The 27,166-nt window shown below is 38.9% G+C and overlaps 1 protein-coding gene across 1 annotated transcript; it reads left to right on the top strand.

Annotated features, from left to right (window-relative positions):
* Positions 1-26,058, top strand: LOC134528085 (uncharacterized). Its single transcript, XM_063361336.1, has 3 exons — positions 1-300; positions 20,284-20,487; positions 23,968-26,058. The coding sequence occupies exons 1-3, from the start codon at positions 243-245 to the stop codon at positions 24,222-24,224; spliced, it is 519 nt and encodes a 172-aa protein (XP_063217406.1). The 5' UTR covers positions 1-242; the 3' UTR covers positions 24,225-26,058.
* Positions 26,059-27,166: the final 1,108 nt, after the last annotated feature.

Raw genomic sequence — 27,166 nt, 5'->3', positions numbered from 1 at the left:
CCGGCCGCCACCACCATCATCACGCTTTTCCTCGTGTCCTGCTTCGGGCCTCCCCTCCTCGGCGAAGAAGTGGGATCGTCCGCGCCTCACTCCTCCTCCTCTTCCTCGTCCTCCTCTCCCACAACCTCCTCCGGCAGTCCGTAATAAGCGACGACGTCAGTCGCCCGCCGCCCTCGCTCCCTCCCGTACGCTCCGAAGGCGTTTTCCTCTCGTCCTCCTCTTCAACACTCACAGCGTCGAACATGGCGAGGCAAGTTGGTGCGTCGCTGCTGCTGTTGCTCTTCGCGGTGCTGCACGCAGGTGAGCGAGCTAGCTGGTCCGCCCGATCCGCCGCAGGGTTTTCAACAAGTGTCTGAAACCTTTGTGCAGCGCTGCAAAGTTCCGTCACAATTACTTCAACATACCAGAAGCGAGGTTTCTTTTAGTAAGCGATGTGTAGGGGCATGCATATTTCGCGAAAATAATCTGAGACCAGTTGAAAGTTAAAACACTGTGGCATCATCTGTGTTTCGTGATTTATGTCGATGGTTTCATAACCAATCACAGTAATTCAGTGCGCAAGCAAACACTTCCTGAGTGGCTCGGTCAAATATGACAATGACTTTGCTTGCAGACAGCCGCCAATGACTAGTAAGAAACCGCTGGTGCGGGTAGGTACACCTTTTTGCGGGCTATTAGGCGTTTAGAATTTTTTTTCTCGCGAAAAATGCCTGCCCCTAGCGATTTGGCGAGACCCGGAAATTTCGCGGATTCGTCTGGCCACAGGGTAGATAGAATACAAAGTCGTCAGGTGTCCCCAGCCCATGTTTGCTTTCTCATTGGTTGGTTTCTTAGAGAGAGTATTTTCATTCTTGCCAATTGGCACGACCTGATTCTCTCCTAGCTGGGCATCGCTGGCCCACGGTCGTGGAAGGGCGTTCCCAAATAACAGCGGCCAATCATGAACACAGTGCTAGAGTGTGAAGGTTTTGAATTCTAACTTGCGACTTAATGCATGCGCCAAATTTCCGTATTCTCTAACGATATGTATCTGTAATGTATCTGGAACGCGGCGCGAAGGTTTCGTATACATTCTTGCAATAATGCAGAAACAATGCTTCTTCTGTTAGGAAGGAAAAAAAATGGTGGCCCGTTTCCACACTGCGCGAAAGTTTCAGACACTTTATTGCAATTTCGCAGAAAAATCATAGTGATTAAGTTTATCATTATACGTTTCTGTAATATTGCTGGAACGTTGTGAGTTGTGTGCTTGACCGCGAGGTCTCAAGCGAAACTATGTACTCCGTGGAGTAGCGCTGAAGAGTTGTACTCAGCTCGCGATCACCCATGTTCGAATCCTCTTTCATGATTTTTTTTTCTTTCTTTCTATCTTTTTTACTTACTTTCTTTCGAAAATCACCTCCCTAGATTGTGGTACTTGATTTTTACTATATCGCTTATGTCGAGACATTCGACTTTAATAACATATTAAAAATATCCCTTCATAGACGATATGCAAAAGTCCAAACAAAATACGTGTCACGTGTAGTTTTTAGTGGTTTGTGAAACAAAAACAATATAATTCATCGTGAAATCATTTGGTTGCAGGCCAAAACTTGAACTGAAACAGCACGTTTATGTCAGTTTTTTTGTAACGTACACACCTAATTGAATCCAAAGCTCTCCATCTTTTCGCCAAAAGTAGAAAATTCTAAACCCGCGTCCTCAGTTTTCAATCATGGGCGTGTGTCTGTACAGAAGATAGTATGGCACGCCCATGGCTACTCTGAAGTTAATGGAGTTGCCAAATGGACGTGCCTAAACAGTCAAGGAGGGGGGCACTAATAATTTTTTTTTCAGGTAACAGTTTTTATGCTGGCAGGCTCCTTTTTTCGACATTATTAGACAAAAATTTTAAAATAGCAGTGAATATTTGAACTTTTTTTTACCTGGCTGTTTTAAAAGTGCATTTAACGTTCAATTAAGGACGGAACATATATATTAGTTACATGATGATATACCACATAGAAAAAAGGATTCTCACAAATAAATACCATGGAAACTAGGTGTCCAAATATAAGCTATACTTTTATTGTAAATCTATGATAACTTTATTGTAAATTGTACCTACAGTTTACAATTATGCAGTATGTGAAGAAACATGTACGTATTTTAGTCCTAAATTTTACAACCTCCTTATAACACAACAATAGAATATTTTGGCAACTAATTTTCCAAAATAATTTCCTTGTAAAACGTACATTGTAACATGCGCATCGTATCGTAAGTGCTGTTATAATAGTTAAGTTCGGAATTTCTGTGGGGATAGATATTAACATATAACACGGCCCCCACCCCTTTTTTTCCTCATCCTCCGTCTGGGCCACGCCCCCTTATGCTTATGAACTAAAACTTGACTTGCTCAGTTCAGACGCAGGTTACACCTAGTCTACATTCGCGATAGCTCGTAAACAGCATAGACGTCGACGTTACATTAGCACAGAGCACAGGTGTTCAAAACATTACAGCCGATTTTTTTTTACCCTGATTTACCTATGTCGGAATATTCAGGTCAGGGGTTTTAATTTTTCCAGCTATTATTTGGATACTAAGCAGTTGTTATACCCAAGTACAAGCATTCAATGTCGTTTTGTTTTTGAACGACCGTAATAACAGAAACTAAAAAGTATTGTCTTCTCCAAATAAATAAACGTATAAAAAAATCGTTATGCACAGCACTGATAACAGTAAGTTGAAAGACTCCGACAACTTCCTGTGCGCCGTGCTGGTTTTCTGCGCGTGCAGAACTGAAGGCAGAATTTAAATATAGATTTTTAAAAAAATTGTGAGAAATATAACCACACGAAAATAAAATTTTTTGTACTGTTACCAAAGATTCCTTGCCAAGAAATAGTTTCTAATACTACTATGCATTTTATAACACATTGTTGTAGTTATTTTTACATGCGTAAGAATACCTTTTTTTTAATTACTGTATATTTCTTGCTGCGCTTACGAAAATTGGCGCATAAATTTGCAATAACATTTATAATTTAAAAAGGCATTAGTATTTTCAACCATTGAAAAAGATAATCGAATATTCAACTATTTACCTTTATTTTGTTTTATTATGCTTATTTATGTGCGCAGTTAATACTGGAAAGCTATCCGGGGAAAGGTTTACGAATAACTTTAAGAAATGAAGGTACTGGGACAACACAAAGCATAAATTCTCGGGCTAGAAAACAAACCCAGTATTATAGCGAAGAATTTTTTAAGTAACGATACAGTTGTTTTCATGTAAATTTACAATTTTACAAATATCTGTAATTTTACATGATTTTTTTTTTTCAGTTTTATTTACAAAAACATTTTGCAGTGCACTTAGCTCGCTGTTTTTCTTTCAGTTTCTTCCCTTTTTTTTAGGTGGTGATGCCTTTTTTTGGGGGGGGGGGGGATTTCTGGCCTGGCGTACGCCCTTGTGTGCGTGTGCTGTTTTCCGACGTGGCAGCTGCTATCCAACTGTAAATTCGACTCCCGTGCACTTGTGAATGTGGCCTAGCCTTTGGAAATATTTCCAGCTCCCGTAGGGAATCTAATCTACGTCCACCAAAAAATAAGGAGGGGCGTTACGGTGTTTTATGGGTCCCACCAGTCTAGGTACCTGTGAACACACTCAGTGGCAGAGGTAAAGAAAAAAACACGCGATTTAAAAAAAAAATTTCAAGATATACAAGTGGGGTCTTTTAACTAAAATCATTTAAGAATACGCCAAAGGCAGATGAATAATTCGTTTTCCTTGTTTCGTTTTTAACTTCATTGTTTGGAGAGTAAAAATTGCTTCTTTTTTTTTTCATAATAAATTTGAGGCATTAAAAAGTACTCAAGCTTTCATTACACCTTAAACATTAATTATCCGACATATATGTTACGGTCACCACTCAGATATATTTGTCCTGTGCACGGCGAGACGACTGTGCGTCAGTCCACAGCCTTGTGCTTAGAGGCGTTACTGCGCTATAATTACGTACCAGAGAGCGTCGCACTTATCCTTCCGCGCCACTAACCCAAATACACCCCTTAAACTCGCTCGGCAACTGAGCGTAAATGTAAACCATATTTTCAATGAGAGCAATGTCAAAAACCTTTAATAAGTACCTCTCTTATTTACTCAAATAATTTGCTGTCCAAAATATGTTAATTTTTGACACGTAGATCTTATTGCACTAAAAAGAACGTCAAACAGTGGTCAATTTTATTGGTAAAAAAAAAATGAATTTTGCCCAAAAGTGAAAATAGTGTCTTACATGCCTTCGAAGAAAATATTTTTTTTTTCGTAATGTAAAAGTTGCTACCTACATTTGTGTGCTCGGACAGGTGTTAGGTGAAAGCCTGCGCAGGTCAACGAACTCACGAAGCCCCTCTACCTCCCCCCCCCTCCCCATCACTAGGTGTGTACGAGAGTGAACTCGCTGTCAACGTGTGTCGGAAACGGCCTAGTTTTAAAACTACCTACACTGAAACCAACTTCTATTAGATTGGCGTAAGGGTATTTAGAACGTTCAAATCATTATGCATCGCTTATCTAAATAAAGGTCACGACATTCTAACAAATCTGAGATAAAAAATATGAATTAAGTTGAAAAAAACGTTAAGAACATTAGAAAAATATTAACTTATGTTTGCTCATGTCGTAATCATGTGTAATTAAAAAGTACACACCGAGTTTTAAACTATAAATAATAACCTTTACTAAAAAATTCTCCAAAATTATAGTTTTATTTTTCTTATGCAGCTTACAAAGTTACAGAATGTTTCATTACACTTCCGAAACATTATAGCGCACAACAAAACAAGTACAGCGCGAATGACGTAAACCGTTTACACTGTTAGAAATTACAGTAAATTTATGAACTTTTCAATAAGAAGTCGCTTCAAATAAACGAAGAGTTCTTCGTAATTTCAGATGATTGGTTCTTCATAGAAACAACGCCGTATGTCGACATCCGTGTTTTGTTTGTTCTTTGTAAATTGGGTGAACATACGTGGAAGCGATAGGAGTGTTTTTTTTTTTTTTCGGTAGACTTGGCCAGTTTTTTTATTTTTAGTTGTATACCAATAATTATTCTTGTGGATTCACATTCAAAGTAAATGAACTTAGTACCCTTAAATTTACAAAGTTAACGATAAAGTTACAAAGTTTATTTGTAACCAGCTTAATACGTCAATTTAATTTTTAATTTTTAACAGTGTGTTAGAAAAAAATATAATTCCCATCACATTGCACACTGCAAACCAAGGTCGAGACGTTCTAGAGGTGGAAACCGGCAAATTTCATGATACTATTTGAAGATGGACTATAATGTGTACCGCTATACTTTTGACTGGCGTTTTCATTGGTTAATGGACCGTTTGCCACGTCACGAAGGACGATAAACTAATTAGAAAACAACTCAACTCATTTCATTAAACCGTATGCATTCCGGGCCATTTGCAAACAAAATGGCTACCGTAAGTACCTGAATATTATTCTCATGTTATAGCAGCCTGTAAACACTATTTTTCAACTCGTTTAGTATACTAGGTTATGATAGGTTAAGCAAACATTTTATGAACAATATTTAAAGAACCTAAACATACTTCAGCACCTGATTCACTTATCTAAATAAATGATTATTATTTTTTTAAATTAAGGATTAGCTGACCAAATGTATATCTATGTATATAAATTCCTACTAACGTATGATAAATAACTGTAAACAGTTCTCTAGTGCCGCCAAAATGACACCCTACGCTGCTCCCATTGGCTGTTGCACCATGCGCACGTGACATTACCTTCCTACGCGCACGACCTCTGCCATGCACACGACCGCCTAGTAGGTTCAAAAACGTGGCGTTAGAATCTTGTGCACACGACCTACTGTTACTGTTTCTTTTTTTAAATTGTGAATCCTTAGACTTCCGTTAGTGGCGCGCGCTCTTCATTAGTTTTTTTGTTTTGTTTTCAAAAATTATTTTATTGCGGAAAGAGATTACATATGGCGGTACAGCCAAGAAATACACTACTAGTAACATACAATTGTATTGTTTTTCCGTTGCTTGCTGAAATCTCACCCTCAATGCGCCCAAAGAATTAATAACTTCAAAAAAAGTTGTGCCAGCCAATGGAAGAAAACAAAAGAAGTTGACATGTTTTGTGTACAAGCACGTGCAGTCTAGCCTGGTACCGGATAAATAACGGGAATTACGCTGGTCCCTACACTTAAAAAAAAAAAAATTCTGTGCTTTTACGAAAGATTCATTTGCAAACCAGTTGCCCAGGAATAGTTTTTTTTAATACTACATCAAAGATATTGTAAATTTGTACAACACATGGCTATGTTTTTTTTTGCATTTACTAAATACATTTTTCAAGATAATACTGAATATTTATTACTATAATCGGCGCATAATTTTGTATTTTAATTGATATTTCATTGATGTTTAATTTTTTAAAGCATTTAAAATATAATTGATTATTCAACTATTTGGCTTTATTTTGTTTTATCGTGTTTATTAATATGCGCAGTTGAAACCTGAAAGTTATTCAGGGAACGGTATAGAAATAACTTTATCTATTGGAGATACTGGGACATCACAAAGGCTACCCGGGCAAGAATCCAAACCCAGTGTAACTGCAAACACTATTTTGTAATGATACAGTTTTCAAGTAAGTGTATAAATTTACATATATCTGTAATCAACATGAATGTTTCTATTCCATTTACAAAAATAAATAAATTTACAGTTTGCGCGCCAGTTCAGAGCCTTGCGCTTAGAGGCGATACCGCACTAGAAGCAGCAGCAAGCGTCGCCCCTTATCGTCCCGCCTCACACCGACACAGAAACAACCCTTGACTTGAGCAGTTTCGGCAGCTGCCGTGGAAAACCCCGTGCCATGTCGCTGTGTGCTCTCTCTCTCTCTAGCGTGGTTCGCACGCGCGCGGATCACGGTACAGGAATAGACTCCCCCCCCCCCCCCCCCCCCCTTCTGACCACAGGCCTGTGTCTTGGAACACGGTCGGTCAACAAAGGGCGTGGCACTCTATTCCGGGCTCTGTAGCCGGCTGGTTTCCGGCGGCGCAGAGCAGCGGTTAGCACGTGGACGAACAGGCTGGGAACCGTTAAAAAAAATAAGTCAAGATTCATTTTGTGGCAGTCTGAAGTAAAATACAGGATGTGTCTAGATGTCGCAAAAGTCACGGGAAAAAAAGTACCGAAAAATAATTAAACTAAGGCACCAGTCACGAGAACCACGGGAAAAGTGACGAAACTGAAGAACTGGTCACGAGTGTCACTACAAAGCAACGAAAAAATAACTAAACTCAAAGGATGGTCACGGAAAAGTAACGAAACTTAAGAACCAGTCACGAAAGTCACGAAAATGAAAAACTAGTCACGCAAGTCACGGAAAAGTAACGAAAGTGAAGGACTAGGTACGAGAGACATTACGAAATAACGAAAAAAAAATTAACTAAACTGAAAGATAGTCACGAAACAGTTGCGAAACTGAAGAAATAGTCAAAAAAATTACGGAAACGTAACGAAGCTGAAAGACTAGACAGGAAAGTCACGAAAAAAAAAGCAAGTAATTTAGCTGTAGGACTAGTCACGAAAGTCACGTAAATGTCACTAAACAAATAGTTTGTGTAGCTAATGGAAGTCACGAAAATTTGGAATTTCCGACAGCCTCTTTGATAACTCTCATATCGTGTTTTGACGCCTCAATTCCGTGTTTTTTCTTTCTTTCTTTTCACTGTCCTCTGAGGCCGTTTTATTGATCAAAACATAGCGTGTGCGGAACTGCGGAAGAAACAACGCGGTTTGAAAACACCCAAGATATCCGAGTGGTGTCGTTTACGAATAGCATGTCAGAATTCGCTGTGGGCGAGTGGGTAGTTCTTTTTCCGTATTTGTTTGATTAAGAAAGTATAGCACCGTCGCATCGTGCATGAATATCAAGAATATAAAAACGATAATAGAATATGAACAACTTGACAAAATTCGATGTGGTTGGTTTTGTCGGTTAGATATTTCAATATGGGGAGACCTAAATGTACAGAAATAGTCAATACAGTGTATAGCTTTTTTTAATGGAAAAAGGTTTTTTCATAAATTAAGGTTTTAAATCCAAAAAATAAACGAATATGAAAAAAAAATATTAGCACCAAAATTATTAAAATCACGCTTTAAAAAAACTTTATAATAACCAAAACATAGAATGAAATATATATGAATGATTTTCTTTTACAATTGTATAATAAAATGTTTGAATAAGTTAAAATTAGCTTATAAATCGAAATATTCAACGCACAATTATGCTTGTTTCAAACATTAGAGTACCCTAAAAAAATCCTATCCCTCTGATCTGTGGAGTCTCACTTCTAACGTGTTTGGCGTCCATACGCCCATTTTTTTTATGTATACGGCTTTTGTAGGAGTAATTAACTATTAGTTAAGTTGGGCCCAGGTAAAACCCTCATAGACACAGGGTATAGATCTTCCAATCCACAATGCCAACACTGTAACGGTAACATTCGTAACCGTTCCGAAACTACCCAAGGCGCATCAAATGTACCGACTTTGAGAACAATTTTAGGAAATAAATAAAAATTAGCATAACCTAACCTTGGATAGTTTCGGGTCAGTTATTACCATCCTGTTAAACAGAATTAATATAGATTTAATAATGTGACATATTTGGTTCCGTTTTTCCCTAAAATGAATACTTTTCGTATATTTATCACGCTGGGTATTATTTTTAAGAATTCTACGTTAAATTTCTTGTCCGAGTTTCGTATTATAAGTTTATTTGCAACATAAGAACACATTTAGCTTGTTAGCGAGGTTATATTTCTACACATCACTGGATAATACCAAAAGCACGTGAGGCTAAATTCTATTTGTGATGTTATCTCGAAGTGAGATGTAACAAACATCACGTTGTGCATAGTTTCCAGGATTTTTGATAGTGTGTACAACAATTTGATCACTACATTGCAGAATTCGTATGTGCAGTATTAGGATGTAGGCAAATAAATATCAATATTCGTTGTGTTATATGCAATTGTTTTGCTTTTATTTACTTTGATCCTAGAAAAAAAATTATAAAATACCGGAAAAGCCAGGAAAAATTAGGGACTTCTGTTATTGGACTTTGCTGGACACTTCAAAAATTTGGGACAAAAATACGAAATGGCCCGACTTAAACTGTTTATGTGATATTTTATTAATTTGCACTACAGTCAGTTCCTCATAAAATTGTTCAATTACATTCGTTAGAATAGATCGGGAAAACTTTCGTGATCGGCTAAATTTATAATGACAATAGGTTCTATTAGACTGCGCCTTGATTGACGCACAGTTTACGCAAAAGATTTATATCCAGCTGGAAGTCCATAGCTAAATCGAAGAATCAATTAATTAGCAAATCACAAGAGACACGTATTTGAGACATAATTCAAGTGTACAACTGATAAACAGGTGTCATTTTCTGTAGATTCTAGAAGACATTGGAGGCTATGCTATAGAGGTAATTTAAATAGCCAAAATTATCCTAGGTAATTAAGGAGGATTAGGCCTATCTATCTTGCAATTTCAAATATTTTGATAACGCTTGCAATAGCGCTTCTGTGTTATTTTTATTTTTTTTTTTTGCTTGAAATGGCATAGGAATTAGCTTTGGCTACTTGTTTAAGTCTATACTTGTGAACTGGTGTGATTATCATGAAAGTTCTGTTCGCCCGCGTGAAATACTAAGTCATTTCCTCGCGGCGCTTACATACTAGAGCCTGTTGGTAAATATGTGCTTGCAACAAGGTGCAGAAATTATGGGAGATATTATTTATGCCTTGAAACGCCAAAAAAATTGTGATGAATAGTTAAAAATTAAAATTATAGTAAAAAGATGAAAAAAATAAAAAAATGATGGGGCATAATCCCCCTTGATAACACTCTTAGGACCATTTTAAAATGCATCCCGGTCCCATGTCCCATGTCAACGAACGCAACGTATCGTGAATCACGCCACAGGTGACGTTTCCAGCTCTTTCGAGACGTCTGCATCCGGTGGGTAGTTTACGGTCGGTCGTTAAAACTAAAGCAACTCGAACGCTTGCAATGGAAGGTGAAGCTTTAAAGAGTTTCGCAATATTGCGAAGCAACTCGTGACGAGCGACGCTTCTTCTAGCAATCACAGCGCACATGCCAATTGTCTTCGTCGTCTTGGCACCGCGGCGCTGACGTCACCGCCGCTCGGACGCCGCCCGGAGCCCGGTTCACACGAGCGCGCGGCGAAGCCCGGATCACACGAGCGTGCTCGAAGGCCTTGCTGCGACCGCGAGACAGCGTCTCAGAAAATAAACGACCATGGGGTCCATTCGCTAACTTTCTTATAGTAAACTTATCTCTAGATTAAGGTCATTAGTAATGCTACTGTTATTAAATATTCTCGGAGCGACTCGCTATGCTTTATAGTGACCTTATTGAGTATCCTAGCTGTCAACTAAATGGCTGGGTAGAGTGTGACGTTAAATCGCTACCGACCTTAACTTTCGAGATAAAATGGCGGACCTTTGAAATAAAATGTCTGAAAATGTGGTTAGTTAGAACATTAAATACAAAAATATACCCAATGTTTACAAAACATCCGTCAGGAGTTTATTTTATTGTTCATAAAAGCTGAATTTTTCAATATATCATTAAACGTAATGGCAATTATTGGTGATTTGTATGTTGTAATTAAATTCTATAATATAATTATTTTAAGCACAGTAATGTTACATTATATTTCATCACATGATAAGTTTACTTATATATGTATTATGTTTGGTTTTTGTTTTAAGAGTTGTATGAGTATTAAAATAAATTTGAAGTTGGTACCATTATTTTTATTATTTTTAATAATGTTAGTTTGTATTTCTCTTAATGAAGAAGAAAGAGTATTACTAGCAAAAAAAACTGTTCAGCATAGCTTATGAACTGAAAGAAACCTTTGAAGTCTTTGCAAAAAAAAATATTTAGTTTTCAAACGTTTTGTGTCAAGAAGCCCAAAATGCTGTTTTGTCAATTCCATTGACCTTCACTTTAATTTTATTAACAACACCACATTTTACCGTCAAGAGTATTTTATATAACGCTGTACTAAGCTTACGTTCCCAATCTTTCATTTTAGTTACGATAACCCAACGACTTAGAGATACATAGACTGCCAGTGGGAGGCCATCTTTGTTTCCAATTGCACCATCGTCGGCAGCCATGTTGATGACGCAGTTTGACAGTCTTGTGGGAATAACAATGTTTTAATAGCTTTTGTTGCCAGCGTAAAAGACGCTTCCCCGAGCAGATTACGCTTGTATTAATGTAAATTGTAGAAAGTTGACGGTTTACAAAGCAACTTACAGCTGTCAACCCATAAGAACCAAAGATTTTACAGCTTTGTTTTGCCCACCAAACTGACAAAACATCTCTCTGTCTCTCTCGCTCGGATTGTACTTCCCCAGTCTGCCGTCATCCGCAAATGGCGCTGAAAGCAGGGCGATGAGCAGTCAGTATATCTCTAGGTCGTTGCGATAACCTGACCTAACCAACCCTCCCGTGGGGGGGGGGGGGGGGGAAGGAAGAAAATAACTTGTATAAATAACACTGACCGAATCTAACCAAACTTAAACTTTTACTTCGGTAAACTTCGGAACTTTCCGGGTTGTGGTTGTGGCTTTCATCCCTGTGAACTGTAGGCTATTTTGAAAGTTAAGGGTAGTGTTGTTAAATAGCAAAAGTAAGTAAATTCCCCCACCCCTTTTTTTCTTTTTCCCAGAGCCTCGATTATTCCGCGAATTCATTTGACTCCAGGCTGTACCCGACTTGATCTCCCACCTTCCGGCGGGGAGACTCGGTTGTGCATTTTTTTTTTGTAATTGGGAAACGTGGCGGACGTTGTCGTTGACTTTTGGTTTTTTTTTTTCGTGTGCTTCCGTCTACTCCAAACACTCATTCTGTCAATGCTCTTCACTCATCACTCCTTATCGACCCTAATAGCACCGTCGTAGGGTTCCCTCAGACAGAGAAATTTTTCGAAAACGCGGAAAACTCAGGGAATTGAAAAAAAGTGTCTTCAAAACCTTGAAAACACAGCGAAATTAACAAAAAATTAATTACTTAGCAGGATTAGTATTTTTTTAATACTAGTGTTTTTCTTCAGGTCTAGTTGAAAACCGATCTCGTCGTAATTAATTAAACGTAAGAGCAAAAATTAACTAATAAACTGTGCATTGATTTAATGATTTGAAGTATCAGATCAAATTTCGATAGTCATTCACTCGGTCACAACCACTTATTTATTGTTCCAGAGTTTGAACAAATATAGTGGTTGTATATTACAAATGGCACCGTTGATTGCATAGCATTAGTGGCTAAAAAAAGTGCAAATGTGTATCGGTTATTTTGCAAAATCGATTAAAGTGATAAAAAAATGGGGGAAAGGTATAGAAGGACGAAAACATATAAAACTCAGAAAAAATTTTCTAGGGTGAGAATATAGGAACCCTGGTAGGATTAAAGTTCCTGTCACACTGTCAAAATTTCGCTTCCAGCACCTTTCATTATGTTTGGTGAAATTATGATGGCGGGTTTTAAATAGTAAATATACTTTGTAATTTTTATTCTTAACCAAATTTATAATATAATTTAGTGTTACTAGGCAAAACCATTTATATAATTTAAAAATTGCAGCCCCAAAATGAGAAGAAATCCGCAAAGTGTTGGGTGTGGTAGGCTTCAGAGGCGGACGCAGACTAGTTAGGGGAGATATACCCCCTTTGAACTTATGAAAAATTATGCGAGATCTCGGTGAAGGCAGAATGTTACTTTAGGTGACTCAAAGTGAGCTGTTACAACACCTGGAACCACAAACCACAAAGGCGGGAATACATGTTGAGAATGATGATGCAACTGTCCAATGTCTTTGTTGTTGACGTAAGTTTTATTAAACACAATTTTTTTTTCTCCAAATCCCGTCCCGAAAAAAATCCTTGCATCCGCCGCTAATTGGCTTGTTCATACAGTCAACCCCTTGTCTGCGTCAACCCGCAATATTTAACCAGCAGTACAGCAGTAATGCGAGTTGCATAACACCACGGCCGTGCTGTTACAACCTACCTGTTGTTTTGCAGCACTTGACGCTGGTGCTGAATGTCAGCTACTCTTGAATTTCTCGACTTTGAAATGCAGTAATAGTTCATTAGTGTATCGGAAACCTCTACCTTTTCAGTCATGATTTTTTTTTCAGCATTGAAAACGTAGGCCTATCACCAAAAATGTCTTCATTCTACCTTGCGCAGTACATACGAATAATCCTTCACATGCATGTGTTTGGCAACATTGTCCACACTAAATTTTATACTGATATTTAAAACAATAAATTAAAATACTAAAATAACATATTTTACACAATAGTCATGTTTTACTTACAAAATAATTTATTCATCACACACAAAAGGGCCCCGCCTACACAGGCACACATACAGCGTACAGAACTTCAGGAAAAAAATACGTGATTAAAAAACTTCTCAATATATCCGAATGGTGTCTATTTACGAAAGGCATTTAATAATACGATGAGGGCGATGAATACTAGTTTGGTTTCCGTATTTTTTTTTTTTTAACTTTATTTTGTTGTTAGAATAAATTTTGCGCATGTAACTTACGTAACAGATTTTTTAAAAAAAAAAAATTACTAACATGTACCACACCTTTAATTAAAATTCCTACGCCATATAAAGTTATGGATTTCATTCATATGTCATATTTACTCTATGCAGTACGTGAAGACAGCGAGCCTTGCGCCTAGAGGCGATACCGCAATAGAAGCACCAGCTAGCGTCGCACCATCCCGCCTTAGCTATTTAGTAGTTTCTTGCCTTTTGGCGTCACCTAAATTGCAATAGGGAAGATTGATTTTAAAAAATATGTTGGACAAACGCCATGGCTAGTTATCACTTTGTGTCATACAGAACAGACAAACAAAAGATAATTTAACAAACACACGCACAGAAAACCAAGCCAAATGTAGCCGATTACAAATTATTTACCATTTGAAGGAATTAGAACAAGCCTAAAGCACAGACGAATCTATTGAGTTGCATGCTTGCATGCTTGCACACTTGCATACTTGAATACTTTACACCTGTACACTTGCTTCCTCGCATACTTGCATATATATTTTATCTTTGACCTCAGCCAAATAGAATTATGTTTCCTATGAATAAAAATATAATAAGCAAGAAGTTTCGCTTTTGTCTTTGCATATTAGCACTCTTGCATGCTTGCACACTTGAATACTTTACGCCTGTACGCTTGCTTACTCGCGTACTTGCATATATTTTTTATCTTTTGACTTCAGCCAAATAGAATTATTAATGTTCGCAGGCTTTCACGGCCATTGTCTGAAGTAGCTTGGCTTCTGGGTTGTAGCCGTGTCCTTAGCGAATAATTCGCCGACATTGCAGTCGCCATCACCAGGTAGGTAACTGCTCCTTGATGATGGCGAGACTGCAATGTCGACCGAAACGTCGGTGAATTATTCGCCAAGGACACGGCCACAACCCAGAAGCCAAGCTACTTCAAATAGAATAATGTTTTCCTATTACTAAAAATGTAATAAGCAAGAAGTTTCGCTTATGCCGCGCGTGGACTCAACGCACAGTTTTTTTTTTTTTTTTCAACAAGCCGCTCATTGATAGCGGTGTGTGGACTCGGCAGAGCCTGGAGAACACCGAATGCCTCCCCGCATGGTAGATTCTTTTCTACTCTGTCCAACACTTCATCCAGACCATCCTCTGTCTCCTGTAAATTCCTACACGTAATGCATGCCAATTTGCATCCCGCATGAATGTGCCCAGGGTTTTCCCTGTGTCTATGCAGGTTTTACCTGGGCCCAACCTATCTCTAGTTATAGTCTAGATTTAAGAGTGAGGGGAGTTAGTCATGGCGCCAATCGCTGCCATGGCTGGCCAATCCCCTCCTAGCACACGATGCATGCGACCCTCTCCCTGCATGGCTAATCCCAGCATGACTAGGCGTATAGGCTTCGGCCTGAGACGCACCTAGGTCCCTCCCTAACCCGGACCCCTCCAAAATACACTTAGTTTTAGTTAGGTTAGGAAAAAAAGATCCGAATGCCTCCGTGGGCCGGGAGGAGGAGCTGGGCGGACCTAGCGGTGAAGTCCCTGGGCCGGGCAGACGTGCGGGCACGCCTGTAACGGTCCGTCCGGGCCGCGGGAGGTCGTTGACCCGGGCGGTGACCTCCCGGGGCCCCAACGGTCTCCGCGGGGACCTCCGCATAGACCTCGCGGTGAACACACTCGCGGTTACTGGCGCGGAACAGCTTTGAGCTCTCGGGCGCGCGGCATTTGGTATAGAAGTGATTTCGTGATTCGAACGGGACTCGGCGTGTAACCACGGCGCTTCCATCTGTGGCACATGACGCGAGCCAAAGGCTCAAAAAATCCAAAAATACATTTTTTTTTTGGTAATAACTCTTTGGTGAATGTTAACAAGATGTGGCAGTATATTAATTTTTTTTTGTCAAAAACCGTTTTCATCGGAGCCGTTTCATTATATCCTCTACATTTCGGTCTGTAATTGGAATGATTCGATAGTCGCCGTAGCTGCTCCGGCAGTGAATTCTAGCGCCGGGCGCGGGAACTACGTGTGATTCGCGTCCATAAATGCAGTTGAAAACACAATTTGCGTATATTTACCACGATCGGAATTTTTTTTTTTTTTTGAGAATGCTACGTTAAGCTTTGTGTCCGAGACACGTCGCTGGCGAATACTAAAAGACTCGTTCACATTCCCCCCCCCCCCTCCCTCCGACTTGGAGATAGGTGGAGCAGTTTGTAAGAGCTACAACGTGTTTGGAATATTTCTCTAAATTAAACTTCGCGTAAATATTTTGCGGCAGTCTAGATAGCAAAAGTTTGTACACTTGAATGACGCTTGTCATTGGGTCACTAGTTATTCAATACGCCATGAGCCAATGTAAAATGAAAAAAAAAATCTTATCAAATAATACGTGACTCAAAGAGAAGGTAAAATGTGGTGGCTACCAATTAAAGCATGACATCGACATGTGCGTTTGTGGAATCTAACTCATAATAAATAGAGTTCTGTACATCTCTAATCGTAAGTGTTAAAATAAGTTATTCCACCCACGGTCCTTAGCACATGAAAGGTCAAATTTTTCCATGCGCCTAACCTTGACTAGTTGTAGAAAGGCAGGAAGTTATTTACTCTTTTTTTTTACAAATTAGCATAACTTGACGTGACTAATCATGTAGGATGAAAAACAGGTTTTTTTGCGTTCGCTGCAGTAAAACGTCTAAACAAATCAGAGGTAAAGGATTAAGTTTTGAGTAATATGGTTATGATTAGACAGGTTATAAATAGAGGCCCCTGTATTTTGCGAATACGTTTCGTATCTATACATATTTCTGAAACCACTGCATTCATTACGTCTCTGTAAGCAACATAATTTAAAAGAATGATATGGGACACCCATGTACGCTTGTGCCAACACAACCTCAACGCAACAAACCTAAAGAGAATATAATCTAAAGTGTAATTTGAAGTGAGACTTGTCCCTAGGTACCATTGGCACCACGTAACATTTGCTTCAAAAGAGTGTCGCACTTTTGCTGGCTTACGAACCAACGAACTGGAATTACAGCATGAGGTATACGCACCAATATGCAAAGGATAATTTACTTCCATTAATCTGCGGTATACACGCCAATACGCAAAGGATAATTTACTTCAATTTATCCAACTCTTAATTTTACTACTAATCAAGTTACCCACTATATATGGCTAAAGACTGGAAACATTCGCGTGTACAATGAGCTCCAAGATAGACTTCAAGTTCCTCTTTTCATTCGCTACTGACTGGCGAGCCTCACGCCTGGGTAACTTGTTATTGATAGAGACAGGAAAAAATTCGCAGGTTTAATGACCTCTAGGCTAGTCTCCACAATCCTTTGCTTTCTCGGACGAATGTCACCTGTTCATTGGCTGCTGGCTTGTGAATCGTCTCGACTGGGTAGCCTGTGATTCGATATTTTTATGATTGAGGGTCCCTTATTGGCCCACAGTCCTCTAGATCGAAAGTGAACCAATGACCGAATAAGAACAAATGAATAATTATTTTAATGTTAGCATATCACGAAATGAATACGCGAATTTTTCCAGTCTGTAGTTATTGATACTTCTTTCATTGAGAGTCTCTAATTAGTCTAGAGTCCTCTACGTATATTAGGTAACAATGAACCGATAGCAGAAGCAGCACAAAATTATAACTATTTGAATTTTAGCGTATCACCAAATATACTTCCGCCGATAAAAACTCGTCTCAGCGGCAGTCCTTTAACTAGATACCGAAAAAATTCGCGGGTTCAGTGACTTCCAGGATAGTTTCCTCATTCCCCTGCGCACTCGGGCAAAGGTCCCCTGCTCATTGGTTGCTGACCTTTGAGACGTCTCAACTAGGAAGAATACGATTCGATACTTCTTTGGCCGGGGCTCTCTCATTGGCCCCGTGTCGTCCTGATAAACTCTGAGCCAATATGAGAAGCAGCACAAATATATCGTGAAATGAGTTCGCGAATTTTTTCTGTCTGTAATCATAACCCAAACGAAGATAAAGAACATTAACAAATAATATTTCCAACACACAGGTTCAGTTCTGCAGCGTTCGGACACTAAATTTGCTATCAGTAGTTACAATACTACATGACGCTTGCACATAAAATTACAACTGACTGTGGCACGAAGTACTAACGCCGTTAAATTGAAATTTACTTCGCACAAAGGGGGGGATCTTCTCACCAATTCTTGGAGGTACTGAACCAAAAAGTCATTTGTAATGATGTCCGTGAAAGAGACCTTATCCTTTCCAATGGAACTCAAATGTTTTGCTGGTCCACGAAGTTGATGAGCTCACGAACACCCCCCCCCCCCCCCCACCCACACACACAGGAGGTGTGGTTTGGATCAGCGCCTTGTACTCTTCCTGCTAATAGCAACGCGTGGTCGTCTCTCCGACTGGTTGCTCGCTCTGCTAGCGAGTGACCTGCTACCCCCGCTCCGTCTGGGATGTAAACACTGCCATTCCGCGCACACGGTGCTAGCCTCATTACTCTCTTCCGACTGAGCCGTCTTCAGCGACTCAAGACGACAGTCCAAGAGTCTTGTCTCTGCTACCGATTACTAAAGTTCTGTAGGTTTCTCGACAAGAATCTGTGACGACAGCAGGATCACAGGTATCTTTCCCACTCAGGAATATATATATATTTTAACTACTAACCTTATTAAAAAATTAGGTGTATTCGGGAGGGGTCCATGATAGGTAGGGGCCTAAGTGCGTCTCAGGCTGAAGCCTATACGCCTTAATAATGCAGGGTTTTAGCAATGCAGGAAGGGTGATAGGAAGGGATTGGTCAGTCATGGCTGCGATTGGCGCCATGGCTGCGATTGGCGCCATGACTAACTCCCCTCGATGACCATTCTAGACTATAAACTAGATAAGTTGGGCCCAGGTCAAACCTGCATAGACACAGGAAAAACCCGGGGCACTTTCATGCGCGATGCAAAGGTCCATGCATTGTGTGAGCAGGTTGGCTATGGGAAACAGAAGGATGGTTCAGGCAGAAGAGTTGGACAGAGTAGAAAGAGTCTACCGTGGGGGGTTTGGACGCGTCTCAGGAGCTAACTGCCTGTGTATATATACCCCACTCCTGTACTGTCGTCACACCTATTCGTTTTTCTGCGCAGTAAACACATCGGCCGACTGGGGTCAGCGCGCAACTTACACTAGCCGACGTTTCGCACCTTACTCCCCTCTTGATAATTAATGCTGGTTGTGTCTATTAAGCGAAGGTGTGCTTGTAATGAGCATACGCCCCATTATATTCTGACAAAAATATAATGTGCAAACATATTAGATCGTAAGTACGTTTTTTTCACGCTACGTATCTCTACTAATAATAGGTATTATAAATGCGTGTGTTTGTTTGTCTTCCTTTCACGCAGCAACTGAGCAATGGATCGACGTGATATTTTTTTTTTGTATATAGATTGTTTATGGGCTGGAGAGTGACTAAGCTTACATATGATTATGAAATTCCATTCCTAACGGAGTCCAAAAGCTGTACATTCAAATTTATAATAGAAAATCATAGGAGTAAGGTCATATACACACAAACGGTGAGTTTATGTCATTTCTCTATGTCCGCCACACGGTCATATAGTAATATCTGGCAACTTCCTATCCTTCTCCTTGGAGAAACCCTTCCGCGTAGTGATGCTCGTGGCTGCTAGCGAACTAAAGGCGTTAATAATAGTTTAATTTAGAACTTCGTCAATGGATGGAGTTGCCTTGAATTTTTAATGCGCTATCGTTTGGTGCATCCGTCACGTCTGGCCTATAGGGTTACCTGCCTTCCCACAAAATGAAGCTGGAGATTGGCATCCCGGTTTTGCTTATGCGTATTCTTGATGCACTGAGATTGTGCAATCAATGGGACTATAAAATCATAATTTCCCGTTTTTCAAGTGTATGTCCTACAGACATGAACTCTGTAATGATGTTCCCTATATTATGAAGAGTTTAGCCCGGGCAACGCCGGGTACTTCAGCTAGTACACTATGTATGTAAATTCTTATTTAATTATTTGACATGACAACGTCTAATAAATCGATGAACGCAGGCTGCACGCACGAAAAAGTGTCCCGTAACGCACATTTTCCCGTTACGCTGTGTCCCGTTACGCTCATTGTACGCTTGCGCCGCATCTATCTCTTTCCCACTCGATTGGAACAACCATCGATTTGACTTTTTCGAGGCACATTAAACTTGAAACACTCCCATTCTTTTCCTACTTTTCCTATCATCGTCCTATCCTTAACAGAATAACACAGATTGGAAGAAGTTAAATAGCAAACATGTATAAAAGTTATAGTTAAAATAATCTCTTCGTTAAATTAATAAACATATTTGAATTATTGAGTGAAAATAAAAGTAAATTTATCAATTAAATTGTAGATTTTATTTCACTCCTTCATTGTATCCATACAAAATAGTGATAATTCAATAAAAATGATTCAATTTTATTCATAAAAATATGCAATCATTTCATCAACGTTTTGTTATGACGTCACGTTAAACTATCGTCCGTAAACCGACTTTACAGACAACCAATTTTTTTTTTACAGGTTCAGCTCTGCACTGCTTCGAGTCTACGTGCCTGAGCAGTGGCAACATCAACAACTGCATCAACACCAACAGAACCGTGCAGAAGGAGTGCAACAGTGCAGTTCTGACTCAGAACGTGAATACCCTGAGAAGCTCTGGTGGTACCCCGTACCCAATCCCCCCGGCAACCAACCAGTGGACCTGCATCAAACATGTACTCACCGGTAGGTGAAACTATACAGACAGGTTCACTATGAGCGGCAGTTTGAGTTTTACTTGCCTTGCAATTGGTAGGTGGGGGGGGGGGAGGTGTCCCGATATGCTCTGATGGTCAATCATTACAGCTGCTAGGATTTCGCAGATTCATTTAGCACACACACACTTGATTTAGTTGATGATTATAGAGTTCGAGTGCGACCGTCAGCCAGTTATGAACAAGGAGATGAAATTTGTTAACCCATCATGTCCAGCCCACCAAAGAATATGGACGTGTTAGCCACCAATGAACAATCTATAAAAAAAACTTGTTTACATACAGGAAAAGTGAGTCAAGTGAGTCTAGCCTGAAATCATAATCGTGGTCCTAGAAATCGTTGTCTTATTTATTTAGTATTTATATGCTAGAATAAACACATCTGCCTACATGCTGCTTTTGCGTTTGGGTCACTGTTTATTCCAAAGACTCTGATCAAATGAAAATCTCTTATTAAAAGAAGTATCGAATAACAGGAAGCCCAGTTTACATGCCTCTTATGTCAGCAACCAGTGGCATTTGTCAGAGTACATAAATGATTGTGTAGTCTACCCTGGAGGTCACCGAACCCGCAAATTTTTCCATTTCCTACCAATGGCCAGATGTTGTATAAAGAGTTTTATATGTCGTCGATTACTGTAAATCAGTAATATTTCACTGAAAAACTGTTTAAAATACAGATTCCAAATGGAACAAATTCAACTGTTTTCTATCGAAATTTCACTTATTCGCATTAGTTTTAGCAGTTTTATATTTTGCACAGATTATATTATTACTGATTTCAGTCGCACATGAATGGGCTAATGAAAATGTGGTTATCGTGCTAATGATAATCCATGTTTCACCGGAAAGCTGGAAATAACTATGGCATGTTAAATATTATTACATACATTATAGCAGTAAGGAGAAGCTGTAGCATCTCTGCCATTGCCAAATGGCCAACTAGTGACAATAAACGAAAACCCTAACCACATTCAACCTGTCAAATAGGAAAGAAAGGAAACCTAAGCTGCCATATTGGTTTCAACAGTTTTTATGCCATAATTTTTTAATAATTAAATTTGCTGTTGTAAAGGCTGAGATCACACTTTAACAGTTTTGCAAACTCATAACATTATGGATATTTACAATATAATTACAGTTTTAGTCTTTCCCAAAAATGTATTAAATACTCTTACGCCATAGTTTTCACCCGAAAAACCATTGTAAATGCAAGTCACTAACAATTTTAAGCATTCCGTCAAATTATATAAATGGCTTTAATGTAGCTACATTTAAAAAAAAAATCAAATAAGAGAAAATCGCTTACCAAAAAGCTTTTGGAACCAATAAGGTGTATTTTGGTTCATATCTCTTCCTCTTTAAGGAAGTGTGTATGTCAGCAGCCAACGAACTACCAATGTAGGCTGTGGAGTCAAGCTTTAAGGTCGTTGAATCCGCGGTTTCTTCATGTATATAGTCATAAATATTCCTTTAAATAACGATAAACTAAAGAGTTTCTTGGCGCAAAAACTGATACCTCTAATTATCAGGCAAACTGTTATGCTTCCACATCCCCTAAAAGGATTTTAAAAGGTATCCCAAAAAGATATACTGTAATAATCACAATTTGCAACCTTTTTGGGGGGAAAACTTGTCAATTCTATATTAATAAAATTATTTAAAGGCAAAAACTTTCATTCCAAGGCGAATCACGAATACCTTGTTATTTGGGCTATATTTAAAGCATAGTGTTTAATGTAGACATTTTTTCTGTGTAATATCCAGCCACAATTTTTTGGCACTGTTCAGCTATGTCCACCATAAATTAATTTGTTTGTTTAGGTAGGTACTCTATGCCCTCCAATCCTAAACTGATATTTGTTACCTCTTCACAGCTACTAACTACAGCCAACAACTTATTCACGACAACTTTTACCTGAATACTTAAATATTTGTCCACCAAATGATTCAGTGGACAGCCTCTCGAAAGCCATCTGGGTCCAATTTTTGGCTGGTTCATTCAAACACTTATATTTATTTTTCGCAAATGTGTCTTAGTGTCTTACATTTCAGTGACAAAGTGGGCTTTTTCGGGAATACTGCTTTCTTCCCCACCAATATGATTATTCGCCTCTCCATATCTTCACTTAACCCATGGTTTGACTCTCTACTTACATACCTGTTGAGGTGACTATGCATTAATTACAAATTAAAATTTATTTCAACACACTTTCATCAATGAAATATCGACCAAGTAACATTTAACGAGACATTGTAACATCAACAATTTGTATACTTTCCATGCCATGAAACATATTTTCTTACAGTTTAGCTGGTAATATTTGGCCTAAAACTTTGTTATTGGTTATCTCACCATAATTCATTCTTAAAGATCTTTAAATGTTTTTGAAACATTTTATAAATGTAAATTAAATTACTTGAAACAATGTAATGTTTCTGAAACACTACAGAAATGTGTCTTGAACTTCGGTGATGCATAGGATGATGTAAGGTGCCTCAAACTGGAATAAAGCAGAAATGTTAATATCCTATGATATAGAAAGTCATCGTTACATTTGCACACACTCTCAAATATTTTCGTGTTTTCAAGACACTTACCTATATCTATATTCTAACCCACATATCCTTATCGTTTTTTTACAAGCTTTCAAAATGACTTAAATTATATTTGTGCGCTAGCTTGCTATAGCCTATCAAGCTAGACTCGAGCATAAATATTGATCGTTATGAGGCAGTCATGCATTCACAAACTTTCAGTATGCTCGATTGTTGTAAGTAATGGTGTATAAAACTTGCAGGTTTTATTGGTAGGCTGACTGCAAGCATATTCTGCTATGAGGGAATGTTTCTGCAGCATTACAGAAATGTGCATGGGCGAAAATCTGTAGGATTCCCAGGGGAGCCACGGGATAACGTTTATCATTCCCATTTCACAATTACGATTTTGCAAGCTCAAGTGGGCACACTCAGTAAAGGGTTTATTGGTTTCCCCCCCCCCCCCCCCACCTGGGAGAATATATGTCCATGTAAATGTGTATTCTCTGCCATTAGGGATTTGTTTTGCAGAATGATAGCAATGTGTCTGAAACTTGTTAGCTGTACGCAGGGGCGTAGCCAGGGGGGGGGGGTTAGGGGTTCAACCCCCCCCCCCCCCTTAGCACCAAATCTTTAATTAATTTCTTATTCATCACTCAAACAAATTTCATATTAAAATTAATAAATAATTTACCATTACAATATTTAAATTTAAGTACCGAAAACTGCTAAAATAGCACTATTTTACACCTTAAAATCCAAATTTTCCCGGGGGGAGGACCTCCGGACCACCCGCTTACATACAGGAGGGGTCCATGCTTCTTAACACCCCCCCATACACAAATCCTGGCTACGCCACTGGCTGTACGGAAGGTGTCGGAATGCCGGCTGACGGTGCCCTTGTGTGCCGCAGGCATGTCCCACAACCAGCCCGCCACGGCCGAGGTGAAGATGTGCTTCCCGGACGTGCCGAACGCGTGCGACGCGGTCACGGGGCTGGCCAAGGGCCTGGAGGTCCAGCTGATGCCGCAGCAGCCGGGCCAGGTGAAGACCATGTGCGAGGCGTGCAACGGCGACTCGTGCAACCCGGCCAGCAGGCCGGCGGCCTCCTCCTTGTCTGCCGCGCTCGCCGCCGCGGCGCTGCTGCTGCTGCTGCCGCTGCGTCACTGAGCGGCCGCCATCTCGCGCTCCGCAGCCGGCCGACATAACCTCAATCTCGCGCCCCGCAGCCGGCCGACATAACCTCAATCTCGCGCCCGCAACATCGCCCAGGGACAGTCGGGTCTCGCGGGACAGTTTCACATCTACACACTTCAACACGGCTTGTTCATGTTTACAAGCTTCGTCTTCTTGGTTAGGCTATTGGATGTCCGTTATTTGCTTGAATACCTATACGTGTATCTCCGCCACGTTGAAAAATATTTTACCAACCAGGATAAAAGTAGGTATCTTGACCAATAAAATTTTCGCGAGACACAACTATCACTAACAAAAACATTTGAACATGCGCTGCACCCTGCCCTTTATTATTTTTATTTTGTAATTGTGTCCAGGTGGTTACAAATTCCTTGTAACATCTGCATGCAGGTAATGCAAAGTCCAGTAAGAACACACCTACCGTCCACAGGCAGCCAAATAATTATTTTCCATCATTTAGCTCCAGTGCCATATTGTTTATCTACACCAGTTAGCGTGTTTTACAATAGCACGTATAACAATAATGAGCTTAAATGAGCTGTAGCCTACCAGAACTTAATAAACGCGTGATAAAATGAGCGATTTTCTCTAACACTCAGTTATAGTCTAATTGCTTGTACCTAATACATAAACAACAAAAATACTCATTGTTGTCCAAATCTATTAAACACTGCAGGATAAGACCTAATATTAAGTTCCACTACAGCTTACATTACAGCCTACAACATTTACCAGTATATAGCCAACCTTTGTAGTTTCCTGGATGGTTGGTTTGAAGAGCTTTAATGTCCAAAATTATCATTTTAAATAAACAATATGACTGCTTGAATGGGAAATTGCTATTACATTTTATTTGTACCTCTACGTTACATATAATTTAAGTAACTATATGAATGAAGGGTTTGAATTTGGTTAGATTAAATAAGAATTTTAATCAAAAATATAATGCAAAGTGTAGTCCAAAATGTCTGAATTCATCGTGAAGCTTCTTAAATACACCACTGGTAATATACATGTAGCTTTATGTGTGATTCATATGTAGTATTTGTATGTATTTTTATTAGTAACCTAGAATATTGTCATATCATTTTTATTTCTTCCACTTCCAATTTTTGATTCCTTCTTTTATCTTGAATGTTGATGCTGGATAAATTTAAATACATTTAGCAAAATTTACAGAGAGATTTGAGTGACATAAAATATGTCTGAATAAATAAGTATTATCATTTTCCTAGCAGGGGAGTATCAGAGCCGGTTTTGATTTATAGGACTGACTGCTTCTCATTGCTATTCACACATGTGTTACATAAGTGTTTCTGATACTGATGTACATGTTATTTTGTTTTTTAGAAACTAATATATGTAATCAATAACATGCAATGTTGTAAAATTTTACATTTATAATCTATATACAAAAATTTTTATTACATTTTCAGATGTGCTATATTGTGTGCTTTTTATTAAATCTGTATTTTAATGCCAGATTTTTTTCTGTGTGTGGGATACTTAAAATTGGAATAAATATATAGCACTATATGTATGTAAGGGGGTTACTTCAATTAATGTGTATAATATTCTGTACTTTTTTGCATTTAGTCAGTTAAGAGTATTTCAGAAATTTCTTTACTGTACAAGAAAATTAAAAAATTTTGAAGATTTTTGTATTTTATAAAATGTTTTCATAAAGTATTTTGAAGAAAAAAAAGACTAGAATTATAATACTTGCCAGTAAGGCATGAATATTTTTGCAACTTAGTGACTGTATTATTTTTGACATTTTTGTTTCAAAATAAATCTTTTAACACAATTTATTTTTCTTCTTAAGATCCATCTGTTAAAACACAAGCTGGTTCAAAGTAATTTCTAACAATTATCCTTGCATTCTACAAAAATGTGCAAGTAGGTAATATGATCCTAAAGTTTCAGGCAACATTTTGAAAACATTAGCTTCACTTTTATTGCAACATACTAAAGATATTGGTTGTGTGGTGACTTAATTTTTCAGAGAAGGTTATTCAGAACGTAGTTAAGTTTGATCATAAAATGTATACATATCTGTATATTGTATTCAGTGATTCACTGTACTTTTGAGTCACTCAAACAAGCATACAGGGGTAACATTTTTTACATGAAAACCTCATGAATTTCGATGCCTTGACTTAGTGCATTCATTCTTAACTTTTTTAAAGCAACAAAGCAATCACTTTACTTTTTGGATATTATTTAACATAGGTTTTCCTTTTAGTGCTCTTCCTTCTAGGAAACTTGTGTTGTAAACACTAACAATTTTTTGTCACAAATTCTATATGTTAGGTGTACTTATTTCATATTTTATTTGCTTCATCTTATAACAGCTGGAAATTAAATTGTCCGTCTGTCTCGAAAGGTGAAATTAGGAAAGTTTATGTCCGGCGAGCTCTCAAGGCGGTTCTAGGCCAGGTGGCGGGAGACAGCAAAGACGAAATGAAGAGCAAGAGGTACACTTCACGTGGTGCTACCGTAGCACTCAGACCGTTGCATTCCGGTACCCAATCACGGCCCTGCGTGCTTATGGAACGTGACCAGCACGGTTATGAATCAGTGCGTGGAGTTAGCAGTTCACGGGTGCCGCGGAGTGAAAGTCCACTAGTGGAAGTGCGTGGTTGCATTGCAAGCGTCACAGAAAGTTCGTGACATGGAACACGATGAACATAGCTACACAACGGAGCACTTAGGATGGCAGGCACAGTTTAGTTAACACTACAAAATGTTTAAATAACATAGGTCCAGGTTCACAGTACATGTGCGAAACCTGGACGCCTGGATCTACTTAAGTATCAACAGCACTGAGCCGGAGTTGCATGGAGTACAGAGGACATCAGTGGTTAAACATGGGTGAATGCTCTCGCGTTCACGCTCACGTGGGGACACGGCCT

This window comes from Bacillus rossius, chromosome 1 (genome assembly GCF_032445375.1).
Source record: "Bacillus rossius redtenbacheri isolate Brsri chromosome 1, Brsri_v3, whole genome shotgun sequence".
NCBI classification, from domain to species: Eukaryota; Metazoa; Arthropoda; class Insecta; order Phasmatodea; family Bacillidae; genus Bacillus; species Bacillus rossius.
Note: the sequence above shows the minus strand (reverse complement) of the source record. Positions and strands in the feature narration are given on the sequence as shown.